The 27,531-nt window shown below is 41.1% G+C and overlaps 4 protein-coding genes across 5 annotated transcripts; 1 reads left to right on the top strand and 3 right to left on the bottom strand.

Moving 5' to 3' along the window:
- Positions 1-21: 21 nt before the first annotated feature.
- On the top strand, positions 22-8,219 carry LOC135618896 (integrin-linked protein kinase 1-like). The gene is made up of 12 exons (XM_065120303.1): positions 22-742; positions 882-956; positions 1,036-1,140; positions 1,728-1,813; positions 2,143-2,263; positions 2,474-2,553; positions 3,421-3,483; positions 3,605-3,726; positions 4,934-5,019; positions 6,231-6,355; positions 6,956-7,087; positions 7,802-8,219. The coding sequence occupies exons 1-12, from the start codon at positions 317-319 to the stop codon at positions 7,806-7,808; spliced, it is 1,428 nt and encodes a 475-aa protein (XP_064976375.1). The 5' UTR covers positions 22-316; the 3' UTR covers positions 7,809-8,219.
- Positions 7,768-11,059, bottom strand: LOC135618895 (pentatricopeptide repeat-containing protein At1g31430-like). 2 transcript variants are annotated; one of them, XM_065120302.1, is made up of 3 exons: positions 9,216-11,059; positions 8,906-9,129; positions 7,768-8,084 (listed from the first exon to the last, which is right to left on the bottom strand). In XM_065120302.1, the coding sequence occupies exon 1, from the start codon at positions 11,031-11,033 to the stop codon at positions 9,240-9,242; it is 1,794 nt and encodes a 597-aa protein (XP_064976374.1). In that variant the 5' UTR covers positions 11,034-11,059; the 3' UTR covers positions 7,768-8,084; positions 8,906-9,129; positions 9,216-9,239. The 2 variants fall into 2 exon arrangements, with proteins under 2 accessions (XP_064976374.1, XP_064976373.1); XM_065120301.1 differs by having other exon boundaries at positions 8,906-11,059.
- A 971-nt stretch (positions 11,060-12,030) lies between these two features.
- On the bottom strand, positions 12,031-13,060 carry LOC103993506 (uncharacterized). The gene has a single exon (XM_009413596.3). The coding sequence runs from the start codon at positions 12,912-12,914 to the stop codon at positions 12,153-12,155; it is 762 nt and encodes a 253-aa protein (XP_009411871.2). The 5' UTR covers positions 12,915-13,060; the 3' UTR covers positions 12,031-12,152.
- A 2,119-nt stretch (positions 13,061-15,179) lies between these two features.
- On the bottom strand, positions 15,180-21,724 carry LOC135618892 (protein TRAUCO-like). Its single transcript, XM_065120294.1, has 2 exons — positions 20,642-21,724; positions 15,180-15,958 (listed from the first exon to the last, which is right to left on the bottom strand). Exons 1-2 carry the CDS (start codon positions 21,681-21,683, stop codon positions 15,684-15,686), a joined length of 1,317 nt encoding a protein of 438 aa, XP_064976366.1. The 5' UTR covers positions 21,684-21,724; the 3' UTR covers positions 15,180-15,683.
- Positions 21,725-27,531: the final 5,807 nt, after the last annotated feature.

The raw sequence follows: 27,531 nt of genomic DNA, 5'->3' as shown, positions 1-27,531 counted from the left end.
AAGGCGGCCTCGCTGTCCTCTTCTCCGGAAAACTAGGGTTTGCAGCTTCCTCCACACCCCCAAATCCGCCCCCATTCCCTCCCTTCCCCTCCTTCTTCTCCACCTCCCTCCAATTCCTTCCCCTCGATCCCCCCATCCCTCCACTCACCAATCGTCTCCCCGGTTCTGGATCGAAACCGGGGTGTAACTCTGATCTCCTTCCGAAACCACCGTGGAGGATGTGATCTTCAACTCCCCCACTTTTCCTTTCGTGTTTGTTCTTGGTAATTGGTGGGAGTTGGAGGCTCTGCTTTCGGGGACGAGGAGATCGACGGAGATGGAGGCGGCGAAGCAGCTCAAGCGCGGCATTTCGCGGCAGCTCTCTGGGGGTTCTGTGAGGAGGAGCGGGAGGTTTAGCTTCAAGCGCAACCTCTCCTTCGACCCGCGGCTTAGCAATGTCAGTAGGTTTAGCTTCGGGCGGCAGTCCTCGCTAGATCCGAACCGTGGGACGAGGAGCCCCGCCAGGGAGGAGCTCACGGTGCCGGAGAACCTCGACTCCACCATGCAGCTGCTGTTCTTGGCGTGCCAGGGGGACGCTAAGGGGGTGGAGGAGCTCATGGAGAATGGCGTCGACGTGAACAGCATCGATTTGGACGGCAGGACGGCGCTACATATAGCGGCGTGTGAGGGACATATCGGTGTCGTGAAGCTGTTGTTGAGCTGGAGAGCCAACATCGATGCCAGGGATCGGTGGGGCAGCACGGTAAAAATCTCATCTTTCTGCTGCTTGTGATATCTCATATGCTTCCATGTGTTCGTTTAGTGTTAGAACATGCTTTTGGATAAATCCTATTGCGACTGATAGAAAATAGGGCGTTCACAACCTGGTTATTGCATCGTAGGCTGCTGCAGATGCCAAGTACTACGGCAACGTTGAAGTGTACAGCATCTTGAAAGCTCGAGGAGCCAAAGTCCCGGTATTTCTTCTTTTTCCTACCAAACCATTTCTTTTAATAGGAGCAAGAACCTCCTCAATTTCTCTCCTGATGTCTCCAGAAAACCAGGAGGACTCCCATGGCTGTGTCAAATCCCCAAGAAGTTCCAGAGTATGAGCTAAATCCAGGGGAGCTTCAGTTCCGACGAGGTGAAGAGGTCCTAAAGGCATGTTCTTCCTGACTTTTGCCTACACCTAAGTGTCTAACATGAATGACATATTTAGCTTATATGCTACATTTTCAGAAAATAGACATATGCCAGTTATCCATTTCTATTTTCTATCGCGATGTTATGTTTCTATCCTTTTGGACGGGAGAATCTGATGATAAAGATAGTGTGAATCATTTGAAATTATGGTCTGGACAGAAAAAGATGCTAAATGATAATTGTAGCGACATATGAGGGTTATATGGCTGCTTTATATGCTGATGAAAACATATATGATAAGAAATAGCAGGTCAATAAAGCATACAAAATATTGGATTTAATATTTGGAATAAGGTACCAGAAAGTGGCGGTTGCAGGAAAACATCATTTCTTTGGTGTTGTAGTTTTTTGATACCATATAGTTTAGTTCATGCCTGTTCTTCTAGATTCAAGATATATAAACTGAATTTAATTTTGCAATAGAGCTGCATTATTCTCCTTATTGATTCCTTGGTCATCGTTTTATTGATGCTTCTTTAAGCCATATGGTAATTCTTTTATTGATTGATGGAAGTTCATTATTTCCTTTTTCAACATTTTGTCAGGATACTTACCAAGTCGCTAAGTGGAATGGTACAAAGGTTTCTGTGAAAATCCTTGACAGAGAAAGCTATTCAGACCCAGATAGAGTGTAACTGCTTAACCTGCTCTTTTTAAGCTTTAAGATATAAAAGAATAGGTGGTAGGTCATTTTTATTTATTGAAATTGTTCTGAGTCAAACTCTCCTGAACTATGAGTTGATTATATCTTTTTATGTAGCAAATTCGAATGTTGTGATTGTCCCATAAAACACTCACCTGATTTTTCAGCACCACTAGAAGGGCTTTCTCTGATGTCCTTATTCTGTCTGTCCCTGATATCATACTTATAGAAACTGTTTATAGACTTCGTTTCTTGCATATTCTCTGTTCTTTGTTTTGCTTTGTTTTGTACATTATTAAGATGTCTTTCATCTGCAGAAATGCATTCAAATATGAACTGAATCTGTTACAAAGGGCCCGTCATCCGAATGTAATTCAGTTTGTAGGAGCTGTCACCCAAAATATACCAATGATGATTGTTTCGGAGTACCATCCAAAAGTAAGTAATCTATGGACTACTCCAATTCTTCAACTTACCATACCTTCACATGTTCATTGCCTTATGATTTTTGCAAAATAAATCACTCTTGCCTTTCTATTGTCTATGACTCTATCTCATCAGAATGTTATCCACATTTTTTTATCTACAAGAGTATCATGTTAGTTTTTAATTCATTATGTTTTGATTCTCTTCTCTGTGAAAACTCAGGGTGACTTAGGGAGTTACCTTCACAAGAAAGGACGTCTGCAGCCCCATAAAGTTATTAGATATGCTCTTGAAATTGCCAGGTATGCAACAAACTACTTTCAAAGTTTGTCCAAAGCTTATAGTAAACTCCTTAGAATTGCTTGCTGCAAGGTTGGTTATGAAACTGTAGCTTATAAATTTTGTTTTGATATTTGAAGTTGCACTTTTAGGAATTTGAAAAAGCTAGTGATATTGTTTGTAGAAACTTGTGGAATTTTTATCTTACATAACGTCCCACCAATAGAACTTCATGATTTGGCTAATACCTAAGAGAGAAAGTGCAACTATCTTTCCGACTGTGATGAGCTACATTAGCAAGGACACCATGACTACGTCTTGTTTATTATTTGCTTCCTTTTGTATATTTTTATGCTCATTTGCACTTAATAAACGGAACTTTAAACGTACAGTCATTACCAATAACAGCAGAAGCACCATCAATGCCAGCAGGCTTTTTCCTGAACGTAAAGGATTATGGATTGGGCACTAGTTGCAACTATGATGCCCAAAATTATAAATTCATCTGAACTTGTTTTTTTTGGCCATATGGTGATTGTCATGAGCAGATTCAACATATTAGTTAGAAAGAAGCAAAGTTCACTTTTGGTACTCATTGCAAGAGATGTGATGATATGCAGTTTATGTTGAGAAATGTGGAGGAACAAAGCACTCAATTACCTTAAACGACAACTGCACTTAGTTGTGTTAAAAACCAATGATATAGTTACCATATAGTAGATATTCCCAAAAATAATGTGTGGTATTCTTACAGGCTAATATCACCAAAACTAGTGCAGAGTGTATCAAATGCTCCTGTTTCACTGCATGTATCTGAATCTATATAAGGGCTTTTGTTTCCAGTAACATGAAAAGTGTTTCTGATGCTGTGGCTATTGCTTCATATTCAGGGGAATGAATTATCTCCATCAATGTAAACCAGACCCAATCATTCACTGCAATTTAAAACCAAAGTAAGATGGACCAATGAGGAAGTGAGCTCGTTTTCATACATATATATCATGCATTGCGATTTAATTTGATCATTTGTTCATGTACTGTACTTTAATATTCAAAGTTTTGGTAAGGTGCCAGAAATATCTTGCTCGATTGTGGTGGACAATTGAAGGTTGGAGGCTTTGGGTTAGTCAACCTATCAAAAATTTCACCTAATAAAGCAAAATTGGCAGATTCCAAAGCTCAAATTGACAACTTGAGTAAGTCCTTTTGCTTTTTCAACCAGCATTCAGAATCTGACAGACCAAGCTCCCTCTAGGAGTGTGAAAATTTTATTGCTACTCCATATGTACATTGTTATGTACTTTAAGTGATACTTCTATGAGTGGAATGTGTTTAATGTATTTTTGAACTAGCTTTGCTTTGTATGCCAAGGACTAATTTAAAGCACTATATGATAATATACTCTGCTGTTTCCTTTCTTTCTTGAATGGAAATGTATCTGTATCCTCTTTTGAGTAGTTCCCTAATAGCAAGTACAAAGTATTCTATTCAAGAATCCAGTTCCATAAGTAAATTATCATTTACTTGATTGAAGTCAATAATAATCATCTTAGTTACTTTAAATGTCATATTTGTGAATCTGGATGACAGATGCACTTCTAAATAATGGACCAGAAGCAGATTTATTGGAAAATTACATCAAATTTCTATTTGACATTGATTCTTCTGAGATAATGACAACTGATAAGTTAAAAATTATTTGTGAAAAAGAATAAAGAAGTAAAAGTGATTGGCATGCTTAATCTATGAGAATCTAATTATTATAAATATCAACTGGTGAATAGAGCAAAAGCAAATTAAAATTCATGTATCATAAAGATTGGGTGCAACAATCCAAAATAAGAAAACATACTAGTTCATATTTGATATGCATTTTGCACTTGCTCGATATTATTTCTTGTTGCCTTCATTTGGGTTTTTTTCAGTTATTTCTTTCCCATTCTAGCATTCCTAATTAAAAAAATGATTCTCTTATCTTAATGTTCTTTTCTCGACTTGGATTAGATTATAGAGTAGATGACAACAAACAACCAATTTTGCTTACTGATGTCTAAGTTGGTTTCTTTTATTAGCTATTGGATAGACCAAATTATGAGAGCAGTGATGTTCAAGACTATCCAATAGAATAAGAAGCATTAAAACAAAATTTCTAGGTTGATTATTGTTTATCTCTAGCTGCAATGTTGTTACTATTGAAGATTGAACTGTATCATGACAAGCAATGGTTGTATGTATTAGTTTATGTATTTCACTGTTGAAAAATAAAAGAATGAACTCTGTATCACTTCATTACTTCACTAAATAAATGTACATATTTTTTTTTTATAAAAGCACTGGACAAGAGTCTGATGCTTGTTTGAATCAATATTCTTACAGTTTAAAAGTAACAATGTCTTCTGGTAGGTTTGTACATGGCACCGGAGGTTTACAGGGATGAAATATTTGACAGAAGTGTTGATGCATTCTCCTTTGGTCTCATTCTTTATGAGGTTCGTAAAGCTATAACTTTCTTCTAACAGTTTTCAGTGTTTTATAATGAAAAATGTCACTTTTTGACACTGAAGGAGAAAAAAAATATCAATCTCTTAACAGATGCTTGTACTAATATGTAGCAGAGCAAACTAGTATTATCTGTGAACCATTACACAGTATCTAACTGGTACTTGCCATCAGGCATCAACTAGCTTGTTCATATTGTTTTCCTATATTTGAAATATTCATGGAAATATCTTCATATTTTGGACAATTTTCTGCTAATTTTTGTTAAATTATTTATTCATCTTGAAACCTCATGAAGTGGTTTTAATTGTAGTCTGACTATTGAATCATATTTACCATGGACCATGGTAAATTATGTTATATTCAATATAAATTACAAAAGATGGCTAAAATAGTTGATTGTGCTACACATTTGGTCGAACGGATGGTCTCTGTTGGGCTCTCATTTTTCACATCAGGGCATACATGTTCCTAGCAGATCTGTTTTTTTGTTTTTTGTTCCTAGCGAACGTTAGGGAGAATGGGAACAAGGAGAGAGAGAGAGAAAGCAAGAATATGGTGATAATTGGCTCGGTATTGAGGACTCTTGACAGATTGGAAGTTCTTTTTAACAGGTTTGGCATCTTTGACTTCTTGTAGAAAAGTCATACCCATCAGACAGCATGTACAAAAACCTCGTGGAGCTGCTGTAGGAATTTGCTTTTCTCTATGCAAATATGAAACTTTTCAACATATTGTCACCTTACATCTTGATTGTATTTTATATCAAATGAATCTCAAATTAAGAATGTCAATAGATTTCATTATGTAGTCTCTGCTGAAGTTAATAACATTAAAGTCATTATCTATTGAAGAGGTCTTCCTTCTCACAATGCAACATACCATGAGGAAAGCTGGATATAGAAAGTAGGTTGTTTCATGTGCAAGATACATGTTGTCATGCATTTTGCATTTGTTGAAGGCATCCTCTTCAGCAGTTCTGCTGGAGACTGTGCTAAGAGGGATATGAAAGTTGGGAGGAAGATAATGGCAGGTTCAACAAGAAGTTGGCCTAAAACTTTGCCTTGCATTTTAAATGGACAATGAAAGATCGACTGTAATTTTATGTCTTGGTGTTATATGAATTGTTAATTTATCAATAGTAAATATTACTTTTTTTTCCTCTCTTTTTGATTGTTATATACTCTCTTGATGGTTTCAGATGATTGAAGGAGCACCAGCCTTTCACCCAAAGGGCCCAGAAGAAGCTGCTAGAATGATTTGCTTGGATGGGTTGAGACCCCTAATGAAGAACAAATCAAAAGGTTATCCTCTAGATGTAAAAGAGTAAGTTTGACATATTGCTAAAGTCACTGCATTTTCTTCTGTTTCTCCCATTCTCTTTTTATTGTATTTCCAAGTAAACATTCTGACTAAGTTCGATATATTTTGGCCCATTTCGATCGACTACTAATTATAAGTCCAAAATTCTAACTTCATATAAATTATGGTAGATAGCTGATAATTCATTACTACACCCCCATAAAAAAAAAAAAAAATCTCCATGTTAGTATTATATGTGTATCAATATGACATGTTCTGACATATCTTGAGGATGTCATATCTTCATCTAATTATTTTGATGCCTTTGCTTTAGACTATTATCTCGGCCTTATATGCTAGCACTAACGACTACTCTGCACATGTTATGCTACCTGTCTATAGAAAGACCAGAGAAGCTTTGCAACTACCAGCTTCTCTTGGAAAAATGCATGTCATGAAAACGCCTGGATGAACGGAGCAAAGTTAGGGATCAGATCATCATACAATTTTCTTCCATGTCTTTGTTATTTTCAGTGGTTACACAGATGTTCACCAAATCATTCGCATCTCATGATGAACAAATAGTGTCTAAACTATGTTCCTTTTTTTTTGTTTTTTTGGCAGATTAATTGAAGAATGTTGGGATCCTGATCCTGTAGTGAGACCAACCTTTTCGGAAATAATTATTCGGCTCGACAAAGTTTATGCCACTTGTCTCAAGCAGGGGCGGTGGAAAGACACCTTTAAACTCCCTTGGTATGCACCAATATTCTCTAAGATCATGATGATTCATTCCTGTGCAATGTTCTTGAATATCTAGGCAAGAAATTGGGTTTAATGCAACAAGCCCATTGGAAAAATCCCTAACCAGAAGCATCCTTTTTTTATTTAGTACAAAGAGTTTCTTGGATGCTTTACAGAAGAGAGTTCAATTTTTATAGGACTTTTGACACAGTAATGCATTCAATTAAATCTTTTTTTTTTCCTCGATATGTTTGTGCTTCTTTTCATTTTTCAAGTTTATGTATTTTTTATCACTACTAACATTTATGGTTGTATTGGTGATTGATAAGTAGAAATAGATGGCTTAGCATGTAACCATAGAAATAATGGTAAGAAGCATTCCTCACATCAGCCAAAGCATAATACATAGAAATATGTACTGTTCCCACATGATACTTGGAGTTCTACAAGGAGATATATTTTTATTCCATCCATCCTACTATTGTTTGATCACCTCAAGCAAAGTATCATTCTCAACAGAACCTGAAAATGCTTTTCATATGTAGTTCATCTTTTCCATTATGCTTGTTGAGAACCTCTTCATTTATGAAGCCAAAGTCCCCCATAGCTGTTCTAGATATTTCATTTAAGTTAGATAAACAAGTTATTTGTCTTACTATACCTGGACTTTATGCTCTCAGTATTCTCATCCATGACATGTAACAAGAAGTTATTCTTAATTTGCAGGAAATAAAGACAGATATGGGGAGGTCTGTGTATTGCATCAGTTGTACATGTTAAACCCAACATGCTTCTTCAATGTACATGCTCTTAAACTACACAATGTCAAGAAACTAGAACAGTTCTCTTCTTTGATAGTTGACACACACACACACACAATTGAAGCATCAGTCAAAATGGAAGTCCTCATCCTGTGCACAGGTACTGTGGTTATCATCCTTCACAGTTGTTATCAGACAATGGAACTCCTTGATTTGTTAGAAATGTATGTCGCTCATGGCTCACATTACTGTGAAGAAAAGAAAGAAAAAGAATGATTTAGGTAGATTGTAGAGATTTGTGGGTGGGAAATATCAAGTGTTAAGTGCTACTGTTTGAAATATAAATTATTTCTGATGAATGGAAGGTGACAGTCCATTGTTTCTTTTTCTGTGCATTCCTAGACTGGTGATTATTATTGTGCTTCCAAGGCATGAAGTTTACCAAACACATGTAAACATAAAGTGAGTTGGCTCTTGGAACTTAAATGACCATCGCTAAGTAAATATTCTACTTCTGCGTACTTCCCCAAATAACTCAACACACCCTTCTCCAAGAATAGGAGAATGATTTAATGAATTCATGATGTTCATCCATTTTTCTTCAATATGCCGCTATAGTCTTCCAAAGGAAAATTAATAGTAATAATGGTGTTTGCTATATAGAGAAATTTCGAAATTGGTTAAGACTTACACTTGATCAAGACTGAAAGTTAAGTAAGCACCAAAAAAGAAGAAAATAGAGTTCCAGTTCCAGTTGACTAAGTAAACCAGACTTATGATATGATGAGCAAAGCAAACTATAATTTGAGAGTAAAAATAAATGATACTGCTGGTGTAAAATATTTTCTATTTTGATTCATGTTTTACATGATAAATTTGATCAGTCTATTTTACCATTTTCTGACTGCTGGTGTTGACATATCAAATGTCAATGGGGCAGCGAACGTTGCCCCTATCGACAGCATATATCCTACGAAAGTTGTCGAGGTCAACTACTCCAATATTGTGTAAACATTTGCAAGACTATTGCAGACTGCATGATCAGGTATCAAGAGTACGGAAACCTAACCTTGAAATATAACAGGCAAGCGAAGCAAAGTAATAGACCAGGCAGCCGTTCCGAGTTCTGTGAAACTTATGATGATCCACTGCTGGGCTTCTCTTGCTCCCTTAGCTTTGCATCACCTTGGCATCCTCCCTCTTCCTACTCTCTAGGACTGTGATCTTCTATCTCCTCAAGCGGCAGCGGCAGAGGGGGCTGCCTCTTCGCCGGATGCGCCTAGTGCCTAACCACTGAAACAAAAGAAGAAGGTTCCTTTGTTTCCTGATTAATCAAAAAATGCCTAGCTCCTAATAAAGGTGAGATCATGATTCACAACCTTGTACTTTTCGTCAAGTTTGATTCATGGTCCCTCCCATGTTGAAAGACAGGACTCATCGTATGATTCCGAAAATAGGTGTCCATGGATCACCCAAAGAAACTCATATATCATATCTGACTGATGGTGTGATCTGTCTGTAGCTAAGAACTCATGCACTATTCCATTCAATTCAATGAAAGAGCACCCTGGTATCTTATGTATGCTCCAATTGCGCATAACTCCTCTGACCTTGTTCACATCACTCCACCTTGATGAAACAGCATATATATTTGACAGCAAAACATGCCCCGAACACCTCCTTGGCTCCAATTCCAGAATTCTTTCTGCTGCATATTCTGCTAGCTTGACATTCTCCTTACCTCGACAAGCGAAAAGCAGCGATCGCCAAATGACCACATCAGGTTTAATTGGCATTTCCTTGATGAACTTTTTTGCCTCTTCCAGAAGATTTGCACGACCAAGAAGATCAACTATACATCCATAGTGCTCTATTTGAGGCATGAGTCCGTAGCGATGTACCATTTTGTTGAAGTAGTGGTACCCTTTGTCGACAAACCCTCCATGACTACAAGCAGTTAAAACACCGAGGAATGTAATCTCATTTGGCATGGCCTCATCTGATAATTCCATTTCCGAGAACAAATCCAATGCCTCCTTTGGATATCCATTCAATGCCAGACCGGATATCATCACAGTCCATGAAATTACATCCTTCTGGGCAAGTCCTTGGAAAACCTCGAAAGCTCTCTGAATGTCCCCACACTTTGAGTACATATCAATTAGAGCATTCTTCACGGATAGGAGTTTTCCTATCTTGTTCACATCACAATACTTCTGGATATTCCTTCCTTGTGCATGCGCGCCCAGCTGTGCACAAGATGACACAACAGAAGCTACGGTGGGATCTTCAGCTCTAACTCCAGCCATCTGCATCTCTCTGAACAGCTCGATGGACTCCCTGAACTGACCCGATTGGGTGTACCCAGAAATCATCGATGTCCAGCAGACAACATTCCTTTCAGGAATTCGATCGAACAACTTGCGAGCATCCTCAATATAGCCACACCCTGCATACATATTAATCAGAGAAGAGCCCAAAAAACAGTTCAGATCGAAACCATAGATGACAACCAGGGCATGGATCCTTCTTCCAGGCTCGATCGCTCCGATCCTCCCACAAGCAATCAACGCACTCACTGGAGTGATTTCATCCATCGTGATTGATCTACGGACCATATTCCCAAAAACCGACAACGCTTCTTGGCACAAACCGACCTGCAAATACCCCGATATCATACTACTCCAGGACACCACGTCACGGGCGGAATCCTCGGCCAAATCAAAGACCCTCCTTGCAGCGACATGGAAGCCGCAGACAGAGTACATATGGATGAGGGAGTTGAGAACGAAGTTTTCACTTTCGAACCCAAGTTTCAGGCTCAAAGAATGAATATTTTCGCCCTCCTTGGGGCGTGGGAACGCGGCGACGGCTTTAAGGACGGCGGTGAAGGCGTAATTGTCGACGTCGACGCCGGCTCTTCGGAGCAGATCGAATAGGGAGATGGAGAGGTCGGGGTTGGGGCCGCGAGCGAGCGAGTGGAGGAGGGAGTTCCAGAGATGGAGGTGGCTGTTCCGGAGAAGGCCAGCGGCGATACCGCGAGCGAGGAATTGGCGGAGGTGGCGACTGGTCGAGATGGAGATGGAGCTGGATAGGAGAAGCCATTGGGAAAGGGAGGAGAAGGGAGGATTAGGGTTTGAGGTAGTGGAATGGAGTCTGAGGAAGAACCTCTGAAGTTTAGGGAATGATGAATGCATCAGGATTGACGGATTGATTTGATCGTAAACGCATCATGTGATCTGAAAATATTATGTCTTTTTACATATTTATCCCTGTAGAGCATCCAAATAACGCTTTAGGCCTTCGAAATCTAATTATGATATATTTATATACACTGAAACCCACTAAACCAAACTGATTATAATGGTTTTCAACAACATCGTAATATTTTTATTTACCAACTTTAAAGTGAATTAAAGTAATAGGAAGGATATAATTATGGAAAAAATTATAGGATGATTTTATTAAAAAATATTTCTCATTGTTGGTTTTTCTAGTAATGTGTTTGTATTTTTCTCGTATGATACCCATATTTTCTATAGCAATACTCATAATAACCCTCGTTATCATTTATCACCGATCGTCTTCACTCTCGTCTATCGTTGTTGTCACACCTTCATGTGTCGACTTCACCCTCACTCTAGTTTGTCGTTGTTGAGACATCACAAGCAAATGCATCAGAGGAGTACATCCTTGGAAAAAATAAAATATATTTTTTTCAAAAAAATTATCGAAAACTCTTATGTAATATTTTCTGTCATATGTGACTCTATATAATAATTCTGCAAAATCAAACGAGGCTGATAACGAGTAAAACAATTTGGGAGGTCATATCACGAATCAGATAGGATTGACAATCATTTCTAACTCTATGGTATGCAGATCGGATCAACAATCGCCTTCTACTCAAAAGTCCTAATCTATTAAACGAGAATCGAACTAAATAGATACGCCACCGATTGAGATTTGGATTGCATACTGCAATGTGCTGTGGTTGGATAGTGAACCAAAGTCCAAACACGGAACTAAGAGATCAACGCAGTCACCGTCGCACGTGCTGGAATTCGACGACTCTGAATGCAGTAATCGAGGAAGAGGGGACGACCAGTCTGACCACTCTTTCTGTCCGCTCCTGCGACGACCACCCTGCGTTCCTCTCTCTCTCTCTCTCTCTCTCTCTCGACTAAGAACCGGTGAACTTGCAATCGTTTTGTGTCTCATGGTGTTGTTTGCAATAATGTTGATGGGATATGTATGTGTGTTACAATGAAAGATAGAAGGAAGTGCATATGCATTCAGCAGCAGAGGAATTGATGTCAGCCGGTGTCTTCCTTGTTGTGGTGGTTGTTCTTGAGGTGGGCACGCTTCTTCCTTCTGCCAATCCCACCAAAAGGGGCACCGCCGCTCCTCCTCCTCCGCTCCGCCTCGTTGATCGTCTCCAGCTTCGGCTTCCAGGAGCGGCAGCTCACCAACTGCTTGTAATCCTTCGCCAACTCCTCGGTGGTGCACACTCTCCTCCCTCTCCTATCCATAGCCTCCTCTTCCGATGCCGATCTCCACAGGCAATCCAGGTACTCTTCGGACACGCGGACCTGGAGCCTGCCGGCGGCCGTTTTCTGGATCTCGATGAGCCGCGGGAGAGGGGCGCCGCCGCCGCCGCCGCCGCCGCCGCCCACCCGCTGCTTGAAGGCTCCGAAGCAGGAGGCGAGGGAGGCGAAGGATAGGGCGGAGTGGAAGAAGTGGGAGGAGAGGAGGAAGTAGGTGTGGCCCGGGAGCAGGCGGTCGTCGGGGGACAGGGCGGGGAGGGGCTGGCCGATGACGAAGGCGTCGGAGCGGCAGAGGAGGTGGAGGGGGTGGCTGGCCATGAGCTCTGCGGCGGAGACACGGCAGTGGTAGAGCTTGATGTGGCCGTCAGGGCCCACGAGACGGACGGAGGGCTTCGGCGAGTCTGCTGTAGCTTCGTCGTCGTCATGGGCGGTGAACCAGGAAGAGGAGGAGGAAGAGGAGTGGCGTGTGGCGCCTGCTGCTACGTGGAAGCACCATGGGATCATTTGCAGACCGAGGGGTTTGAGACCCATCTCCTCCTGCACTTAACAGTTACCACTCATACGAGAGAGAGAGAGAGAGAGAGAGAGAGAGAGAGATGGAGGCAACGGGCATTGGGAAGACGGGACTCAATGCCTGCGGTGCAGAGTGAACAGAGAGAGCAGACCCAACAGAGCAGTGGGTACTGTAATATATGGCTCATGTTGAACAAAAGCTTCACTTAGTTTACTTTTCCTTCTTTCTTCATAATTATTTAATAAAAAAACCACTGCATTATAATATCACATATAAAAAGTATTGGTGTAGTGATAATATCAAATCAACCTATCAAATATTACAGCTAACACAATCATCACTTACTAAACGTTGATGATTCAAAATCTCATTCGATAGTAAGTGAATTATTTCTATGATTTAGATCTTTGATCTTTTTAATTTATAAATAAGAATAATAATCTGATGTTATGTCAAAATCTATCCTCAGGTGTAAAATATGGTAAAGGTAAAGAAATCAAAGTGAACCAAAGAAAGCTTGGTCAAACACCCTCCCTCATCTTTTCTTTTCTCCGAGTGCAATTAATGTAGTTCCTATCCTTATGAGATTGGTAATGCTTCACCTAAACATATTATTTGTTTGGTCCAACACAAGCTTTGACGTGAAGAGGAAATGGATAGAAGCGACGGCTGCGTGGCGTCTCTCTTTTTCCTCCCTTTTCACGTGAGAAGCACACGCCAACTCCCTTTGAGCCCTTCACTGCATTTAATATCGAAATCTTATCATTCACGTATGAATTTTTGGGTTCATAAATATATATAATTATAGGGAATATTTTCGATGTAACTTTTGGTCGTCTCATTTTACTACATTATCTTACTTTTATCATTATCGAATATTGAGACACATAGTTTCCACATACTCCGTGAGAAGGCTATGATTGTTAATTTCTTTATCCTTCTTTTTCTTTGCTTTCACACGTGCAAAATTTCTTTGAACTGCCAATCTGCTCCCCCCAGTTTCCGTGCAAAATTGCCAATCTGCCAATCTGCCAAAATTTCTTTGCTTCTGGCGTGTACAGAGACTCTTCTTTTGTCTACTTGTTATCCATATGTCTCAAACCAATTAAAGTGATAAGGACTGGCTGGTTCAATAGACCTCGGGCTCTTTTTTTCTTGAAAGGAATATTATCTCCATTAATCCATCAGCTGCAAGCTAATCACACAAGTCTCCTTGCAGAAGCTATTGAATTCAGCTTCCCAACTTGAGCTGATTCTTGTATGTGACCAAAACTAGCTAACAGATGCACTAAAACTCGCTTGCATTCCTCATCACCTAATTGGTCATAACTAGCTCAACATCTTTACGGAGCAACAATTGATTTAGGATGCCACATCTTCTTCCTCGTAACCTCCACTCTCTCTTTCTCTCTGTCACATCCCCTTGGTAGGACTGGGTGTAAGACTGATGTAATCACTGGTAGGGGCAGTAGCTCAACACCAAAGAGAGAAATGCTGGGTGGGAGCCAATCTGATGGTTCCAGAGACACCGCAGAGAGTCGGCTATCAAACATTGGATTGTCTCTACCTCCTTTTCCCCAAGTCAGGAACCATTTGAAGCCAAGCACCTTAGTACCATTGTCAAAGAGATCAAAAGATGAATTCAACTGGTTCTTTTCTTAAATCAAAGCCCAATACATAGTGGCAGAAGAGCAGTCAAATAAAGTGTGCTTGGCCAAATCTTGAAGAGGACAGAATACCAAACAAGGCTCGGGCAACGAATGAAAGATTCCAGATGGCAAATCCAATGTAGGTAGCTTGGTCCAAAATAATTATCAAAGAAAGAACTTATTTGGAGAACCAATCCTTGGCATCCACACTACCTTGCAGCCAAACCAGCATGCCTCACTTTCATTTTCTCCATTCTTTTACCTACATGCACCATATGCAGTAACTCCATATTCACTTATCATCACAGGGGACAGGAGAGATATGAATGCCATAAATTCTCTCCACAAGAAAGGGATGGAAAATTATAGTTAAATCATCTCACTCGTATTAACAGAAGTTACCCTCTTTCTAGAAGGGAAGTTAACAACCTAAGGTTGAGATCATAATCCCATTTCCTACAAGTTAGGCAATACCTCCCTTAATATTGCCTACAAAATGACAAGTTCCTTCTGTTGTTTAGCTCCCTTCAGCAATATTTGGCAGTCTGGATACACAGAATCATGTCATTGTTAAACAATGGGATATTTCTTTACTGTACTTGTAGATCTTAAACGACTCAAGAAAAAGTTCCATAATCAAAATATGTAAGGATATTTTCTTACTGGGGTCTGGTAAATTCATAAAGATACAGCAAATATATAATCATGTATATACATAGTAACATGCATATTGACCGAGTTCCCAGTGGTCAACTTATTTGTAGATAGCAGATTAGCTCAGGTTTGCTGCCTCAGGAAAGTGATCAAATCCGTCATCGGCAACCCTGCACCACGGCCAATCAAACAATTTGACATGGCTGCTAAAGAGAGAGTAGATGTCAAAGCTTTTTAATTGCAATAGCACAGAGTTGACCACTTGTATTAATGTCAAACAATGACAGGTTTGGCTCATTTGTCTGAGTACAGGTATAAGATTTTTTAGCACACATGAACACAGCACCAGAAGCAACACAAGAATAGATAATTAGCAGAAGGATCGTATGCAGGTCTAAACCTCAGCAATTAGTGAACCTGACAGACTACATACTACAATGTCCCACTGTGTTCATAAAAGGTTAAATTGACGAAAAAATTTGGTTAACTTGTTTTTTCTGAGAAGCCATTTTCTGCAGGACCTTCAACCTTGCCATCAAATCCATGATATGGAACTTCGCTCATAGGACAGGGAATTTGACGGCCACCAAAATCTTGAGGAAAATACTCGAAATCAGGCCCAAAATTGAATCGCACTTCACAGTTTGGCTGGTTAGGAAGCGTGTACATTGAGGCAGCAGGATAATATCGGCCTCCAAAAAGATCGGTAAAAGCAACACCTTGGCATACTCCATTCTTGAAGAATGATATTTCACTCCCTGCAGGGTTGCATAAATGGACAAGCAGACAAATCATCATAAGGTGCACAGAGAACATCATACTATATTATGCTGTGAAGCTGAAACTCATGCAGTCTGATAAGGTTATTTGTGCAGGCATAGACATCAACCATTCTGATCCTATTGGATAACATTTGCATGCGAAAATATCAAACTAGTGAGCAAGTTTAGAATTTACATTTACATGCTAAAATTCCAAACTAATAAGCAGGGTCTAAAATTTCAATTGCAGACCCTGATAGACAGACCGGCATGGATCTGATACATGCTAGCATATCAACATATGGTACAGCCTCATACTGGTTGGCACTGAGAAAGGGTCACAGTAGTAGTAGCATGAGGAGGAGGAGGAGAGGAGCAGACTAGGAGGAAGAGAAGGTGGGGGAGAGGAGAAATACTGGATGGCAGTGGACAGCATATGCAGCAGGAGGCAGTGTGAGGCGAATCCACATTTCAGTTGAGGGAAGGTGTTAAAAAGTTAAAAACCAACTCTAAACTTAACACACAAAATAACTTAGAACTGGGCAGTCAGCCCAACTCAAAGTTACAGGGCAGTAACCTGTAAACTGGACCAAACTGGGTGAAAACTGAAAAGTTCCGATCTGCATGCCTATTCAGCCTGGTACCAGTAAATAACCACCCAGAATTTCAAAGTTCAAACCATGGTAGTGAGTATTAACTATTAGTTACACTTATCTAATAACGTTATAAGATTAAGGAAATGAATTAGTCAGAAGATGTCTGCAGGACTTGAAAATAATTAGGAGACAACATGGCACACTAAGTTCAGCATTAACACCATCAACCAACCACTAGAACTACAAAGAATTTGTAAACTGTTTGTGAACAACTATGATTTCTTCTTGGAACTAACTTGGGGATTATGATCTTGACATTCCAAAGAAGTTAAAGCATAAAACTTATCTTGCCACAAATGTGAAGATTTCATGCAGAAACAAGGTATAGCAACTCTGCAGCAAGTTTCATTAATTGTGGAAGATGAACAAGACCACCAAGAAAAGACAGGTTAGCTTCAAGAATTTAGTCACTTCAAATCATGAAATTGAATTCAAATACCCTATTCTTGCAATAACTCAAATTCACAGCACATCAGAGAAACTTCCCCTTTTCTTTATGTGGCTCTTGAATGCGGCCAGCTGACATTGCAATCTTGGGAGCATGGTTCGTCTTACCGGTCCATACCGATATACCGACCAGCTATCGGTACGATATGTATCGAGTTGTACCGAACATATCAACATATAGTACATTAGAGTGTACCGATGTACCACCCATACCGGTCTCTTGTTGGACCGATGCATACCGCCCATACCGAGCGGTATGCCGTGGTATGACGAACCTTACTTGGGAGCATCTCCCATCTAAAAGGTTTTTTATAATTATTTTATTGTATCAATAGATCAACTAGATGCACAAATTACATTAAAATTTAACAAAACATCAAATTTTTTGAAAGTGGTTATGTCCAAGTTTATTCTATAACATTTGCCTTACTAATGTTCTTCTTATAATCTCCCCTTTGATCCTATTTATGATCTCTTGATACTACAATACAGAGAATAAGACTTCATTCATAATGGAGCAGAATCACTACCCACATTTACTGACACAAAGAATGAATATGATGAGAGGAGACAACGAAAAGGATAGAAAACTGTTCTCAGCTTTCTAAAATTATTCACTTTTCTATTACTGGAAATTTTGAGTTACCATGGGTGAAAGCCTGACCGTCCAATACAAATCAATCCTAATCATGATCCTGATTTAAACCCTCACTTTTACTCCCTAGCATCAGAGACCCATTAGCAGACCAATGGAACCTACACCTTTCCATATTAAGATTCTCAGCGAATGCATGATTCTTATCCCTTTTCTCAAATGACGAGAGGAGACAAGGAAAAGGATAGAAAATTGTTCTCATCTTTCTAAAATTATTCACTTTTCTATTACTGAAACTTTTGAGTTAGCATGGGTGAAAGCCTGACCTTCCAACACAAACCAATCCTAATCATGATGCTGATTTTGGAACCTCATTTTAATACTCCCTAGCATCAGAGACCCATTATCAGACCAATGGAACCTACTCCTTCCCATATTAAGATTCTCGGCAAATGCATGATTCTTATCCCTTCTGATTCTCCTCTTAGCTAGGAATTTCTTTAATTTATCTTGTGACCTTTTGACAATCCTTGGTGCTCCTGAATAAGGATGAGGATAGGGCTTTGTGTAGCCACCATTCCTACCATATTTGGATTTATAAATCCAGTCTAATATGCCTAACAGATATATAGTGAGAAATCTATAGAGAAATAAATGGATGACACAAATAAATAATTAAAACCAAGGTGTAAAGATAATTAAATCCTGAGAAAACTTATGTCTCAATGTAAGACTTTCTGTAAACCATCATAACTTATACTGAATCAATTTGCTTCTAATTGCAGTTCATTAAATCCTGGTTATTGCAACAATGTGTGGAATTCATGGATGTCTGTGTTTAACAGATCAATTTGTTTTCTAGGATGATCAGCATTTGGCAAAACTACAACACCAGCTTCTAAGAAAGCAAAGGGGCTGATGAGGTTAGATGTGAGTTATTTGAACTACGATTCAACAATGATTTATCGGAACATTTAAATACCATAAAGAGAAAGGGAAATACATATGAAAGAGAAATGTCAAGAAACCAAGAAAAAGAATAAACAGAAAAGAAAACTAATCATAGGACCTGATGACCAAGAAAACCATACTCAGCCACAAAACTACCCATTTCATAATAACAATAAACTATTTCCCAGCTGCACACCATGAGTCCTATTCCTATCTTAACCAGGCCTACCAAAAACCCAATAATGCTTATCTTGAATTACTTCTCTGTCCGAAAATTGATCATAATGCAATAACAGAACAATAAAGAAAAGAGAGAGAGAGAGAGAGAGAGAGAGAGAGAGAGAGAGAGAGAGGAGAAAATACAACTTTCTAGAACTGAAAACAAAATTTAAACAATGTCTTTCAGGCTATTTTCAATTGGAATTATAGGCATTGTCTTGAGAAATAAAGAACAAAATTGTGATAGATTGGTCATCCTCAAGCAACCAGTTAGTCTTATATAAAATTCTATGAATACGATATTAAGAATAAAGTAAATAAAAATCAAGATTTCCACACCACCAATATATGCAAATAATTGTAAGAAAGTATCTTTTAGCTCAAGTAATAGCTGGTGTAAATTGCAAAAAGGCAATAATTCAACTGTATAGATTCCAGTCCTATATCACTTAAGTGTAAGAAATATTTGGGGGCATTCAGGATCAAATACAAGTTTATTATTATGTGAAAGCACTTTCAGGCTCTTGGGATTCTGGCAAGGTGCACAAGGCATGCCTTGTGAAGCCATGTAGCCTACATTAGAGACAAAGCAAAATCTGAGCCTCACTGAACGTTATACCTTAACATGCCTAGCACAATACCATGGTATACAAATGTTATGTTGAATGACATACATGTCATGTCTAGTTTTTATGCAAGGCAGCACAAATTAAACATGTCCAACAGAATATTATTGCAAAAGAAAAAAACATGATACATCCCTGAGCCAAAAAAAAAAAGAAACTAAGATGAGATACAAGTAAAAAATTGCAACAAAAAATAGAAGAATACTGAAAAACAACAGGGAAGGAGGGAAAAGATCAGATATGTGGTGAACTCCAAAAAATAATGTGAAAGCTCTCTCTATCATCAGATGTTTCATGTATGAACAACATCCATCAGCAAATACGTAAAGAGTTGGGATTATTATGATACACTATAAGCTCTTCCCACAAGGTTTAACAGATAGCAAAGTAATACTAACAATAAGCAAGAAGCAAGATCAACCTACAACTAAGCATATTGCCCATTTCCAGTACAAATTGATATGCAAATAGACCAATTACAGGAAATGTAAGTCTAGGATAACCTAAGCAAACTGGTCATAACTTTTATCCACTAGGGAACATAGAATCATGGCCAAAATTCCTAAGGCTGGTATCATAAATTTTTCTTATCACCAACCACACAATGTTCTTTATTTCCTCAAAATCCTCCAATTTGGTAGCTCCATCCTCGTTATTGAAGTCATTTGTTTCCATCAGCCATACAAGAAATAATAATCATCTGCTCACTCGAGAACCTCCTCCTCCAAAAGAACTTTATCATTCACACAAACTCAATACAAAATTTGCAAATGTAAAACTTACAGACACTTATTAAGGAGATGATTGTTAAGAACAGAATTACACCATAAAACCATAATCTGGCTCTCAGACATAAATACTACTTCAATTCGGGAAGTAGTACTTCAGCTACACAATTTATATTGTGAGGTCCAAGAACAACATTCTATACTAAAAATTATCCTGACAAGCAGATAACAGTAAAATGAAGAAGATAAACATATGGAGACTAAATTTTCTTTTTTATAGCCAATGAGACAGTTAAAACATAAGATAAGCATGCAAAAGGTTATCTCACTAAAAATGCTGTATATAATCTTTGCTTTGGTTGATGGTAATCACAGCTTCCAAGAAAACTAATAAGCAAAGCAAATAGAAGCCTAAGCAAAATAGCTTCATATTGTAACTATTGAGAGGAAGAGCTAACCTGGCACAACTTTTGGAGGGTCATCTTTCCCATCAACCGAATACACGTACCTCTGCCCCTTGTACCAGATCAAGTGAGGAGGCTTCGGTGCATACGAAGCTCCATCTGGAATATTAATGTAGAACCCAATGACATCCCCTTCAGTATACCCCTCTTCCCCATACTTCTCCCTCAGTGCCTTGTGTATCTTAGTGCCATCAATGTCCCTATAACCGAAGCTATTCCCGTCATACCCCACCGGTGCCTGGAGGTCCCCTTTCTCCGTCGTCCACCCGAGCCTTGTGTGCCCCGTCTCACCCAGCCTCACCACCTTGATCTCGAAGTACCACGCACCCTCCTGCACCCCTCTGGTGGCCCGGACCATGCGGTACCCTTTGGTGCTGCCGGCCGACAACCGGTCATCGCTGAGCTCCACCTTCTCCGCCTTATACACCCTCGACAGGCATATCTTCGCCTCAGGGGTGTCGTCGGTCTTGTCCGGGAACCGGGGAACCGGGGTCATGAGGACAGTGTCCTCCACGGAGGCGGCGTGGTGGTTGTTGCCCGATTTCCCCTTTTTCTTTCCCTTCCGCGAGGTGGATTTCGACCAGACATTGTTGCTCTTCTTCTTAGGCTTCTTCGCGGCGGTGGTGGCGGCGGGAGGAGGCGGCGGCGGGAGCGGCACGGCGGCGGCAGAGGAGGATGATAGGGAGACGAAGGAGGACAGAGGCCGCTGCTTCTTCCGGGCGGAGGCGTCATCGTCGTCGTCTGAGGAGGTGGAGGTAGAGGACGGCGGAAGCTCGTCGGCAGCGGCCAACGCCACGGCGGGCGCCATTGCGTCGGGTGTTTGGAGAGAGGAAGGGTCAGGGAGGTCAGGCTTGGTCGCGAGCCGTTCCGCGTCGTCCGGCTCGCCTGGTTCCACAGGGGCCGGAAGGGAGGCGAGGGCAGCGGCAGGTGCCGCAGGTGAGGCGGGAGAGAGAGGAGAGGGGATGCAATCGAGGGCGTCACTCCAGCGATCGTCGTCGGCGTCGTCGCCCTTGCGAGGGGCTTGGTGGCCGTCCATCGCCGGAAGGAAGAGCGGACACAACTAGGAATCTGATAGCAAGATATAATTCCTTTGGGGCTCGAGCATATAAAGAGATCTCTATGTGAATCAAAGAAATTAGTGCTAGAAGATCAAAGGGCATGTCAGCCGTTGGATTTGGAGAAAGGGTCCGAGTCTGGTAAGCTTCGGGTCCGTCTCGTTTCCCGTCCGAACCAGCTGGACTTCGATTAGCTCTTGCATTTTGATGTGAAAGGCTCCTCTGTATTTTTCTCAGTCGAGTAATATATATTTTTTCTTTAAAGAAATACTGAGATCGATAAATATTTTTGGATTTATAAAATCAGTATGGTTGAAGAACAAGAAATCCAAATATGGAAAAACTTATGTATCAAGCAAAACAACTATTGAAATTAGGTTTTAATTATTCTATACTTACGTTATTGAATGTGAGTGGATACTATGTATAGAAATTGTGAGTTTGGATAAACTCACGGAAACGGTTAGTTTACTCTCATATATTGAAATTTTTAAATTTTTATAATATATATATAGTAGTAAGTAAAATATTATTAATCAATCATCATCTAACACATAATAATCAAGGTGACATAGGAGAGATAGGACTTACATCCTTAATTCGTCCACATGAACATTAGTACAAAACAAACGTTACCTCTTAAAATATATTATCTAAAATGCTTCATCTTATTTTTACCCGATATAAAAGTCTATCTCTAACATGCCAATCAAGGTCGGTTATCTTTTTATCGATTCCATCTTACTTCACCTCATTTCAAAACTAACTTAGACGTCGAAGGGATTAGATCAGAAAACTCACACTCTAACCTCGGTCTTCGTTCATATTATTGTTGGAGCTCATAAGCACACTCACAATGACCTCAAGAGACCTCCAACTGCATCTCAACGACACCACATTATTCATGCACATGTGTAGTCGAACTACTGTCACGGACTTAGCTGATTTTGCCTAAGTTGTGCGGCACCCTTGCATGTCCGTCCACAAAGATCTGCCTCCTCGAAACCTCCCATGGTCCCTTAGGACCCACAAAAGAGAGAACAAGATAGAGAAAACGCCTCACTCGGGATCCACAAGCAAACATCTCCGAAAACACTTCATAGACAATGCAAATTACAAACATACTTTACAAGCTCTAAACAGTTGCACAACAAAGGGTAAAATGGTCCATTATAGACCGAAAATCTATCGCACGTGTCCACATGACAACCTTTATTTACAAGCCTAAAACGGCCACCAACCTAACTAAAATTGGACTATTAAGCCTTCGGTCGTCCCTCTACATACTGTGCAAAGCATTAATATACCAAAAGACACTGACATACATAAGGATTACATCAAACATCCTGTTTAGAAGTTTGTCCATGACATTCTCCCCCACTTATTCCTTCGACGTCCTTGTCGAAGCCTTTGTCGACACTGCAACTCCTCGCCTTTACTGAGTCTTCAATCTTCTGCTTCAGCTGCAATGCGCCTCTTGGCTCCCAACTGCTCTCCGTTGCTGTTTTTTAGTAGTCGAACCTTTGATCCGCCATGCTGCTTCAACTCGCCAATGACTCTGATTCTAGTGAGGGGTTGGCTGAGTTGTGTTGATCTCTGTTGGTTCTTGCGGATCCTCCAGATGAAGGAAAAGACCATCTTTACTGCGCTAGTCTCTCAAATGCCTCATGCTGCTTGAACTGAGTGGATGCTTGTTGGAGCTTTAATGAGTATCGCCTCGCAAACTTCTGAAGTTTTGGGTCCTTCCTCCACAAAATTTGCTCATTGACTCTTCTTTCACTTAGTTGTCACATCCAAGTAGGTTTGCATCACTTCCGCTTTCGATTGGCATTTCGTTGGGAAATGAAGCGGACAATCTACTCTCAGTAACACTGATCACCGTTGGTGAGGATTTGACAACTATTGTCTTCTATTATCTTTGAAGGGTCTTTGAACATATGTAGAGCTCCTCTGCTGGATAGATAAGAGAATTGTGGCACTCAGTTTCGGTCATTCTCTTAAGAGTTGAGAAGGCAAAGGTTACTTGACTTCGCTTGCCTCCTCGAGGTTGTACTCCATGCATCGAGCTGGTTACTGGCCTTCGCCTGCTCTTTGCTTACACTTCTAAAGCACTTGAAGTGTTTGCACTCCTTGCGTTGAGTTATCTATTGTGATTCACCTTCTCAATGCCATCGAACTTCTAGAATGCAGGAAGTTTTCACCCCAACTTGGAGTAATTCTCTAATAGATTTGGTCGCCTCTGGGATTGTACCATCTTTTCCATCAACCTTGCCGCCTACTCCCTTGAGTAGCGAAGGTGCAACACTGCGTACTATCTGCTTCGTTCCTTAGTTATGCACTCTTGCATGACCCGAAGTCCTTCACATTCGGCTATCTTGATGAGAAACTCGTTGACACCGGTCTTATGAAGTTCCTTGGCCTCTGCCCTTCAGCCTTGTCACGGTACTTGGAGTTTGCCTCTACATGCTCCGCCTCTTCGGCCCCTTTCACGACCAAGTGCTCTCCCTCCATGAGAGCAAGGGATCAATGACTTTTACGGAAGTCCCGCCTCTGCGGTACCATGACGCTGCCATGCCCATGGCCCTACTATCCTTCGCCTCACATCTGCATCCCTTTTCTTCACGATCAGTAGATATGTCTCCGTGGCACTCCTCTGAGTCCACTTCCATTCTAACTGATGCTTGATTTTGGGTAGCTAAGTCCCTCTGGACTCGTCGTCACTTCCTTGCCCCTTTCAACCCCTTGCTTCAACACCTCTGTGTTCTCCAAGCAGCTCCCTTTGGTCGATGGAAAGATAGACTGCAACTCCTATGCATGGCCTCTACCATCGCATTATAGGGTTTGCACCGATTCTGTTCTCCTTAGCTTCATTGGTTGCAACGTTCGCTTACTTGACCTTGTCCTCTGACTTGCCGGGCTCCCTTAAGCGAATATAAGCTCTGGAGCAGTCCAACTCTCCAACTGCTTCGATCATACCTCTGTATGATCAAGTCCCTCCCATGGGACTCACTGGTACTTGCATTCAAACTTTTACCTTAGTGGAACCCAGCCCCCATATGCTGATGACCAAGGTTTTCATCCGATGCAAAATTCAATGTACGCACGAAAGACCCGCCTCTGTGGTACCATGGCCTTCGCTCCTTGAATTCATAGCCCTTCTTGTCGTCGTGTTGTTCATCGAAGTGGAGCTTCCAGTAGCTCCCGATCATACCTCGGTATGATCTAGTCCCTCACGGGACTATGTCATGTGTATCGCATTTGCCACGAACTGTTCCACCACGATCCGCTGCACCATGTCGCCTCTTGGTGACATATCCATTGCATTCTGATCATTGTGGGATGAACTCGAATTGTGATCCCTCAATGTGTGGCCTCTTCCAATACATCACAAGGTCTCTTCCACCTTTGATTTTGTTTGCTCCTTTGGCAATCGACCTTTATCCACCCACTCTTGGGTCACACCTAGATGAAGCACTGCTCTAGGACAGTCCATCGCCTAGTAGCTCCCGAAGTCCACCAACTTCGCTGTAATTAGTGCATCATTGTTTGGATCTTGGGCCTCTGCCCCTACCAGCACAATCGTCGCTGCGCACCGCTTCTTTCATGGCAACTTGAATGGCAACACTATGACATATTCTTCAAGAGTACCCGTCTCTGAGTCCTCTTGCCCCATGCTAAGGCCTTCTGAACCCAACTTCGCCTCCGCAAATTGAGTCGCCTTAGTTCCTCCATCAAATGCTCCTCCGAGATAAGGTGCATGTGCCCAGAAGCTCCCTTCGTCTTTGGCACCATGCAAGATGAGTCTGCTCCATCATAATGAATGACCCATGGAACAACATGATCCTGCTCTTGCCTCTGCAAAAGTTCATGTCCTTAACCTCTGTCCAAGGAAAGCACTATGCCTCCGCTCCATGTTCCATCTTCTATGTTGGCTCCCTTCATGCGGCTTGGGTACTTCGCCAAGTTACACTCAAGTTGCTCCGCTACTCATTTTTGCATTGAGTGATGGTGGCCCTCGCGCCCATCATTCCACGGGTTAGCCCTCCCTTGAGTCCGATCTCCATATCGACTCCAAGTGTGTCTTCATTTGTATTGCTTTGGGTCGCTCCCCCACTTGATCTCGCAATGCATCTTCCAATACATTCTCTCGAGCGAGATCATGCGACGACTCATCGCCGTTTGCTCAGTCCATTGAGCTTCGTGGAGTTGTTGTTTGTTGAGGTACTCTTCCTCAACTTGTGAGGTCCGTCCCACATGATTCTCCCTCTTAGATAACTGTCCCGTTGGAGCAACATCTCTCTTCGTTTCGGAGACCACCATCCCCTTGGACTACTTTGATCTGCTAAACAAATTGTGCATTGTTCTGCCTCTTGCAAACGCACTTGCTAGATTGCGACTCCACGTCAATACAGCCCCCGCTGCACCACTCAAGGCCTAGCAACATGCTGAACTCGTTGTACACTTCAGCCTCTTACGGACGTATCCTTCACATGCCAAAGAGAAAGTTTCAATGCTCCATAGCGCCGAGTTTCGGTCGCTTTGGGATGGCCACGAACATTCCATCGTCCGCGTACAAGCCCAGGCATGAGTACCAAATTCTTCGAGCTAGCAATTTTCCTCACCTCTGTGAGCTTTGCATAACTCTTTTGGTCATTGAGCAACTCATTCCACCTTGCATGGTCTCATCCTTTACCAAGCGCCTCGCTTGCCTTGAGCACCATCAAGTATAGTTGTCAACGTTGAGCCATAGCTCAAACTCAGCCATCCCAACCTTTGTGCGCTCCGCATTCTTCCAAGCTTGCTTGTTCTCGTGGTGCCTCTTGCGCGAAGGGTTGGCCATTCCTCTAAATGTCAATGTCAGATGCCCGCTCCTCTGAGCGACTCCTTTTCCCTACATCTCCATGCCCGTTTTCCCCCCAAACGATCACGCGTGTGCTGACTGCCCTCAACGCAGCCTCGCTAGGTCCCCCACATTTGCATGCTAAGTGTTTCTATGAGTGCTTGTCCGGCTCTGATACCATCTGTCACGGACTTAACTGGTTTTGCCTAAGTTGTGCGGCACCCTTGCGTGTCCGTCCACAAAGGTCAGCCTCCCCGAAGCCTCCCATGGTCCCTTATGACCCACAAAAGAGAGAACATGTTAGAGAAAATGCCTCACTCGGGATCCACAAGTAAACATCTCTTAAAACACTTCATAAACAATGCAAATTACAAACAGACTTTACAAGCTCTGAATAGTTGCACAACAAAGGGTAAAATGGTCCATTATAGATCAAAAATCTCTCGCACGTGTCCACATGACACAACCTTTATTTACAAGCCTAAAGCGGCCACCAACCTAACTAAAATGAGACTATTAAGCCATCGGTCGTCCCTCTACATACTGTGCAAAGCATGAACATACCAAAAGACACAGACATACATAAGCATTACATCAAACATCCTGTTTAGAAGTTTGTCCGTGACACTACGTCGAGCTATTCTAGACGTTAATAATATTTTTCTCTAATATTTTGGTGCTATGAGGTCCATGTCATAGGAATGTCAACCTACCAACCCACTCAATGATGTTTGAATAAGAAGGCTCCACCCTCGAATTATAATACCTTCACTCATGTGGGGCAATAATCAATATTTTCAAATCTTGATACTTTCACTTCAGTGTAGATTTCAATAAGGTACTAGTGTTTGTTCAATGACTCAAGTTTTTCTCTCATAAGGATAACTCCAACCCGCATGCTCATCCCTGTTGAGGCCTTTCTAAACCTCACAAAACAATTATAGATGCTCACATGAATGACATAGACCGTCACCCTAGCCTCAACTAGT

Source organism: Musa acuminata, chromosome BXJ2-8, assembly GCF_036884655.1.
Source record: "Musa acuminata AAA Group cultivar baxijiao chromosome BXJ2-8, Cavendish_Baxijiao_AAA, whole genome shotgun sequence".
Classification (NCBI taxonomy): domain Eukaryota; kingdom Viridiplantae; phylum Streptophyta; class Magnoliopsida; order Zingiberales; family Musaceae; genus Musa; species Musa acuminata.
The sequence above is the reverse complement of the archived record's forward strand: the minus strand, read 5'-3'. Positions and strand labels throughout refer to the sequence as shown.

Bases quoted from the DNA above. Each gene is read 5' to 3' on its own strand.
- LOC103993506 (XM_009413596.3), bottom strand. From the start codon at position 12,914: ATGGGTCTCAAACCCCTCGGTCTGCAAATGATCCCATGGTGCTTCCAC.
- LOC135618895 (XM_065120301.1), bottom strand. From the start codon at position 11,033: ATGCATTCATCATTCCCTAAACTTCAGAGGTTCTTCCTCAGACTCCAT.
- LOC135618892 (XM_065120294.1), bottom strand. From the start codon at position 21,683: ATGGACGGCCACCAAGCCCCTCGCAAGGGCGACGACGCCGACGACGAT. The intron at 15,959-20,641 runs GTTAGCTCTTCC...GCAACCCTGCAG, and splicing joins CCCTCCAAAAGTTGTGCCAG to GGAGTGAAATATCATTCTTC.
- LOC135618896 (XM_065120303.1), top strand. From the start codon at position 317: ATGGAGGCGGCGAAGCAGCTCAAGCGCGGCATTTCGCGGCAGCTCTCT. The intron at 2,554-3,420 runs GTATGCAACAAA...CTTCATATTCAG, and splicing joins TATGCTCTTGAAATTGCCAG to GGGAATGAATTATCTCCATC. The intron at 6,356-6,955 runs GTAAGTTTGACA...TTTTTTTGGCAG, and splicing joins TATCCTCTAGATGTAAAAGA to ATTAATTGAAGAATGTTGGG.